This window comes from Phlebotomus papatasi, chromosome 2, assembly GCF_024763615.1.
Source record: "Phlebotomus papatasi isolate M1 chromosome 2, Ppap_2.1, whole genome shotgun sequence".
NCBI lineage: Eukaryota > Metazoa > Arthropoda > Insecta > Diptera > Psychodidae > Phlebotomus > Phlebotomus papatasi.
This window is the reverse complement of record NC_077223.1, coordinates 66744837-66752480: the sequence shown is the minus strand read 5'-3', so window position 1 is coordinate 66752480 and position 7644 is coordinate 66744837. Positions and strand designations below refer to the sequence as shown.

Genomic DNA, 7644 nt, shown 5'->3' with positions numbered 1-7644 from the left:
ATTATGATTAAACCCTTGTGGCAAATTGTCGATATTCCCGTCTAATAACTTCCGGCCACTCAATATTTAGCTCAATTGTCTCACGAACAGGTAACGTGTAATGTTGTGCCGTGAGATATTTGTAGGCTCCGAGGGGTATTGTGTTTGCCGGAATCGGAATACGAATCTGGCTTTTATCAGTGACAAACGAGCTCGAATCATTTGTTGGTGCGTTGATAAGGCAAATTAACTGAATACACAGAGAGCTAATCTTTAGGATTTCTGCAATTGCTGGGACTAATTAAAAATATTCATCAGTTGCCCACGGTTGAGTATAAAAGGCACAGGAATCTCTAAGGGAAAATTCAGTCTTCTTTCACCATTTCATCTGTCAGAATTTTATTACCATTGAGGTCAGAGTTCGAGAGTGGGTGAACCCATAGAGTCTCATTTATCATTCACACATTTCTTAACCGAATACAACCAGTTAATGTGATACAAGAGTTAGTGAGACTGGCAAAAATTCCTGCACATCTTCTCACAATTCATCCAAAATTTTTGGGCCTGTCATACAAGGGTGCAAAAAAAGTACAGAAAAAATAATTGATAAGAGTGAGTGTGCATAAAAAGTAGGAGGGAGTTTAATATAAGTTTTTTTTGTGAAAATGGGTCGGTTTTTTATTCACGTAAGTTGAACCGAAATAATTACAATATTTGTATAAATAATGATGAAAATTCTCATGTGTGGAAGATGAAAATTGATTAATTGTCATGTGATCCGTGGTTAACCGTAATGTAAATTTTATTGAATTTATAAAATTGTCACAAATAATATCCCATTCTCATTTAGGTATGTTTACACATTTCACATGATATTGAATCATGAAAAACAAACTCATAGTGTATTATAAACAGGACAAGCAAAATACCTACTGAATAATAGGAGAGGCCAGGGCAACATTGGCTTCTGGTCTTAATTTTTTCTAGTTCAGTTACTGGACAACAGGGTGTAATAATACTTGTGCCTTCATTATATTAATTCTAACTCGCTAAAAATGAGCTAAAAAATAAATTTAGTTTATTTTTTTTGAGTTAAATACAATATTTCATATATAGGGAAATCAGGGGCAGATTGTCATCAAATAATTATTAAATTTTTCACAAGCTCTAAAAGGCCTCAAGGATTTTTAATTTGCACATTTTTACAGAAAATTTTATTGCAATTTCAATTTCAATTTGTTAATAAACTGATACTTTTGAGCAAATGCGTTTAAAATCAAAAACTATAAAGATATAAAGATTTGACAGAAAGTAATGTTTGCGTCCACCGCCGTCTTAACGTTCGTGATCAGCCTATCACTTTAAAACTGATCAAAAACAATTTTCACATATTATGAAAAATTTTCCAAAAATTTTATTTTGTTAAAATTCTCAATTACGCTGAAAAGTAAAAATAGATGTTCATTTGTGGCCTTTTAATTTTCCTCATTTATATCTTTTTATAACCCTTATACCAATTCAAACTTACTAGAATCACAAACTACGTTTCATTTACTATTTCTACTATAAAGTCTGAAATTAAAAAAAAAAACTAAAAATACCAGTTTACAAAAATATCATATTTAATAATATTTAATAAAAATAATAAATAATACACAAATAGAGGGATAATTTAATAATTAATGGCCCAATAGTGCGTTACAAGATGGTTTATCTCTAGTCCCCGGCGAGTGGCCTTCAAAGTTGAAGCCAATTTCTTACTTTCACATACAAATGCGTATGGGAATTTTTCTGCACTCGTGATCGTTATGCTAAATATTTAAAAAATGAGAAGCTTTTCCGTATTATAAGATACCTTTCCGTATGGAGGGATAAATATACTAAATTTTTGTTTAAATAAATTTTTTCCTTGGAGCACTGTGAGCTGAGTCCGAGATAAATTTAGGAATTGGCTTCAAATAGCTCCATATAAAAATACCAATTTGCCAGGCGCTTGGTTTATCTGAAATATTTCTGATTTTTCAATGATTTTGCATAGCGTCGATGCCACACCTTCCGAAAAAACCGATGGAAAAGTTCTTTCGCATCACATACCACAAGAAAAATCCAGCACATATCTTTAATAATTCTTAGAAATCATTTTTTTTAATTGAATTAAAACATTTAAAATCTAAAACCACTAGAAATCACTAAAGATAAAAATGATTACATATTAGAGGTGTAATTAGAACCCTCATAACCGCAGAAAGTCCCGTAACCTAATAGGGAAAGCGCGCTACCTTTAAACGATTCATACTTCGCACAAATCATTTTTTTTTCAATGTGTTTTAAATGAAGTTGGCCCATTACAATATTATATTTTAATAACTAGTCCAATTTCTCAAATTTTCAGAAAAGAGCTATGAGTAAAGTCCATAAGAAACCTAAAGAAAAAACTGCATTGTCCGAAACTTGAATTGTCCGAAGGTAGTGCGCTTTCCCATACGGATTAAATATTCTGTCGCTATTTGTATGTCCTTATCTATGAATTAGCTCTGCTCCAGAACTTTGTAGATGCTAAACGGTTAGTGATTCCGACTTCGAATTATATCGAGACTCCCAATAAAAAAATGGAGTTTTATTAAATAAGCCTAGATTTATCATTCATTCCTTCCCTTATCTCCAAAAATGTGCATTATGGGATAGCTCAAAAACCAGACGAGAAGTTTTGTTTTCAAATTTTTGTTAAGTTTTAGATTTAGGGATTGTCCACACATAGATTATGTTCGCAATAAAACATAAACTCATAAATTGTAGAGTGAATATTTTTTAACCGAATGTGAAGAGTTTGAATCCAATTTAAAGGTAGGGGAGACTGGGGCAAAAAGTCACAAAGCGAAAATTTCAAAATTCTATATCTTCCAAGATAAAAAAGATAGCGGTTTAATTGTTTTTCCACAGACAGCCTCCATAGACATTCTTCAATGTCGTGTTTCTTAGAATTTGAACAAGGAATTTAGAAAATAAAAAATATTGAAATTTTTACCCCTATTTTTGAAATATTTTTTTTTAAATTTGTACGTATTTATTTTCCAAAATTGATGCTCTGGTCAATATTTCCTGAATGATTAAGATTCTTTGAATATGAAGCCGTTTTCTATTTTAGAATTTTACAAAGATACTTTTCTCCAAAAATCCTTTTATTAAAAGCGATCACTTGGGGTAAAAAGAAACAAAAGAAATGGAGCAAAAAGTAACAAAAACCGAAGCTATTTGTGATATCTCACGGCGAAAAGAAACGTCATTGCCATGTCTCGACATTTGTTGTTTGCATTGATCAAAGTGTGTGTTTTATCTAAAATAGCTTAGAAAGCGTTTTCTCATTCAGATAGAGAAAACTATGTTTTACAAAGGTGTAGAGGAAAAATTTCCTATGAAAATATGTCATCTAGGTATTTTGTTTAATTTACGCAAGCTCGTAATAAAGCGAATCAAAATGTGATAATATCCCATACCTGGTACTATTTGCCCCAGCATTTTTGAGAACGATCACAAAATTACCTTTTAGAAAACAGCTCGATAAATATATTTCCTTACAGACTAGAGGGAAATGACTTTCACAAAACTATAGAGTGGTAAATTTCCTATAAAACTGCACTAATGAGAAATTTCTGGTACGCTGTGGTAACGTGTAAGAAAATAAAATATCCGTTTTGTGACTTTTTGCCCCAGTCTCCCCTACTGTAGTTTCATACAAGTACTGAAATGGTTTTACCTGAGGTGACACGAAAACTTATTTTTGATACTATCGACTGTCGATTCTGAAAAATTATTTTATACCTAATTGCACTTCCTGTAATTAAAATAAAAATTTATCAAAAATCACATTTCTTTTTAACAATGTCACAATGAATATCCTAACAATGCGTAAATAGTCGACATTCACTTAATCTAACAGATATCGATTTATCGATACTATCGATTCGTTAGTGTCGCAAACTTATCATTCCACCCCTAATTCTAAATCGACAATAATTATTATAAACCAATATTTATGAATGGGTTTTAAAAAAAAAGAAGTCCAAAAAGTTTGCGTTTTTGTCAAACTTGTAAGCACCATTTTTTACTCTTCGACTTAGAAAGTAACATGCGTATTTTTTCCATCTTTTTTATGCTCCAAACTGAATCTGTGGCTAGGGCTCTTCAGTTAAGGGGATATGTGGATCACGAAGGCTAAGAGAACAGCGTATTTTCTCTGACTTTTCAACATTTTTTAGTTCAAGTTCTTAGCGTTCAAAAATACAAAATTTTAACTATATTTTCTGAATTAAAATTTTTTTAAATTCAGCCGTTGGGACATGATTTACAGAAACCTTTTTCTAAAAAAGATCACAAAATTGAAGTGAAGATTATCGAAAAAAATGAAATTAGATTTTTGAAAAGTTTTAGGGTAACTGTACCAAATTTCATCATAGTTGCAAGCAACTGCCAAAGTCTTAAGTTTGACATGTGATATTTTTAATACAAATTGAATTGTTTGTTACTTATTTTATAGAGTTTTGCCTAGGAACCGTTGTAGATAGTCTATCGTCTATGTTTTCTCTAAAATCGTTCTTAGCACATTTTAAATCGAATAAAAATATAGACATAGTTTTGTGTAATATTTCGGCCACATTGATCCTCATAGCTCCTTGCCCTTCCGGAATTCTTCTAAAGTCTTTTCACGTCATCTCGTTCATCGAAAAGACTTTTTTGCATTTTTGCATTGTATAATCTATACAGTATATAAGAAAACTAAAATTTCATTGAAATCTGAGGAACAAAATTAGTGGCCGAAATTTGGTACAGTTCCCCTTTACAATAAATTGCAATTCTCGATATGTCTCACACCATGTTTTCGTCTTGTATAATATGTTTAGATCACGAAAAGATAAAAACCCTTCGTTCAAGTGCAAAAAGAAAACTCATTTTATAAGAGAAAATATTTAGTTTTCTAACTTGGAAGTATTGTGACACATCCTGTTCACCAGAAAGTGTTTTTTATTTTTTTCAAAATAATCTACGAAAATTAATTTCCAAAGACTGAATTGTTAAATTTTTAAATAAAAATTCCAGAAAATATAGTTTAAATGCTATATTTTTATATGCTCAAGAATTGGAATTAACTATTTCACAATCGTGTAGAAATATAAAGTAAGAGAAAATTGGCTGTTTTTTGTTTTCTTAATCTTCCTGACTCACGTAACCCCTTTAATAATAAATACAAAAACAATATTTAATATTTGTTGTAGGCCACCCTTGTAGCATTTTCATTGGAAAATTGTATTTTTGAGGTTATAAGCATACAAAACTTTTCTAATAATTAGATACCTATATTTTTGAAAAACAAACAAAGATAAAACAAAAATATATCTCCAAAAGTAACCTCTTTTTCTCCTATCAATAATTGTTATACCATTCAAGAGGCACATATGAATAAGTGTTATTGAATGGAAAACCGCAAAACTTCGGTATATAAATTTTCAATGTGCCGTGTTTTAATTAAACTATACCCCTAGTTCAAGCTGAACCGTGATCCCTATACATATTCAATGGGAAATTGTTGGTTCCAAAATAATACATTTGCATTTTCTGTGCAGCATGATAATTTCAATATATCCAAATGGCTCTTGTACATTGGGGATGCTAGATGAATTTCATTTAATATTCCCTTATGGCTCTTCAATCTTAGGGAAAACTCATTGGGGAAATCTCATTAATTCCAGACCACACCAACATCAAGATTGAGTTTTATATTAAGTGTATTATTGCCATTGAAAGTACTCAAAATGATCGAATGCTCGTGAATGTAAAGAATCTGTCTATTTCTCTTTAAAATTCTTTTCATAAATATAGAACTCTTATTACCGATTTTTGCTTGTTTGCTTTAAAGAATATAGCTGATGATTTATTTAACAGAATTTAAAATATAGTATCAATTACTATAAACATATAAAAGATATTTCAAATTATTCCTACACTGAGAAAAAAAGAGGGTGTGATTAACTTTTTTTCCTCATAATTTTAACACTTTTTAGGTGTATAAATATATCAACATTTTTTAATGTTAATTTTACACCTTTTTAAGGGTAAAATTAACATGAAAAAGGGTAACTTTAACCCCCAATACACCTAAAAAGGGTAATATTTACACCGATTTTGGATCAATACTGCAGGGTAAAATTAACATTTCCGGAATGTTATTTTAACTTTTTCGGATTTCTCTCAGTGTATATTGCTGAAATCGATCAAGAAATACATACTCTAGGTGGTTTTTAAAATAGGGGTAGATGAGGAAGTTTCATGAATAAATTTTAAGTTAAATTTTGAGATCTTTTCATTAAAGAAAAATCTTAAAAGAAAACGTATTACATTCTATCTAATATGGGAACTGGCATGATTTTCTTGATAGGGAATGTAACCGGTGTTCGCCAGTGGAAAAGTGGTCACACTAAGAGGAAAACACTTTTTTGGTCTTGCCCGCTCACAAGAGTCGCATCACAATTTTTCCAAACCTATTTAAGTATTAGAAGAAGTAGTGAGAATTTTTCACCAGAAAAGACCCCCCCATAGTGACATCCTGCTGACGATGGTCTTCCTGACCAACGTGACCAACAAAAATCGACCGATCCCTGTGAGAAAAGCTGCGAAAACACAATTTAGTCGACCACTGAAGAAGGTCCATATCGGAACCGAAAGCTCTGGGCAAATCCGAAAAAGTGTTTTCCTCTTAGGTTTACCACTTTTCCATTGGCGAACACCGGATACACTCTATATTCTCTATGTTACTGGTTCAAAGTTAATAAAAACATGAGCGAAAATCCTTTACATTTTTTAGTTTGTAATAAAGAGGAAAACGATTTTATATAAATGGCTCGGCATTATGGAACATTTTGCGGACAAAAGAGGCAGTTTTCGAAGAAGAAAAATGAGCTGTTATTTGAAACCTTGATAAAGAGTAGGGGTTAATTAGCATTATACTGAGACATTACAAGAAAAATATCGCCACAAAATAAATTGAATTTTCACAAAAAAAAAACTTTAAAATAAATACCAATTTCTAGGAATTGAACCAATGGTTACCCTTCTAAAATAACATTTATCAATGAGAATAAAAACTCTCTTGAGTATTTTGGCCAGAAATTTGAGCACTGTACGGCAAGCTTTGGAAAATTGGACACAGCCGAATGTCGGACAAATATTTTTTTTAAGTTTGACAATTATTTTTAAACGTGATAAAAAAAATAAATTAACTAAAAGTACTCTGAAATAACATAATAACTAAATGATTACTAAATTATTAAAATTCAAAATTCTATTTTGATTTGTCCGATACTCTGTGCTGTCCAACTTTCTAAGTTTTTCCCTATTTTTTTTAATATATTCAAGCAGAACAATGCAAGCTATTGAGAATGTTCTTGGGGTAATGTGAGAGTTTATAGAGAGCTACAAAACATAAAAAGACTATTTCAAACTCTTGTGCAACTCCTGCATATCCCAGAGGAAACCGAAATTCTTCTAAACAATTTCTAGTAAACCTCAAATGGAAAATCTGAGTGCTTTGTCTTTCAAGCTTTCTGTAAGATCTCTGTCGTCACTATTTTATGTGCGTGATACCAAAATATTCTAATCACAATCTAAGCGCCA

General features: G+C 31.1%; 1 protein-coding gene across 2 annotated transcripts in view; it reads left to right on the top strand.

Moving 5' to 3' along the window:
- Positions 1-330: 330 nt before the first annotated feature.
- The window catches only part of LOC129803930 (uncharacterized), a 31885-nt gene continuing 24571 nt past the window's right edge, over positions 331-7644 (top strand). For both annotated transcript variants that reach the window (XM_055850811.1, XM_055850810.1), the window contains exon 1: positions 331-665. In XM_055850811.1, coding sequence (XP_055706786.1) covers positions 645-665 — 21 coding nt within the window. In that variant the 5' untranslated portion in view covers positions 331-644. The remainder of the gene's footprint in view (positions 666-7644) is intronic.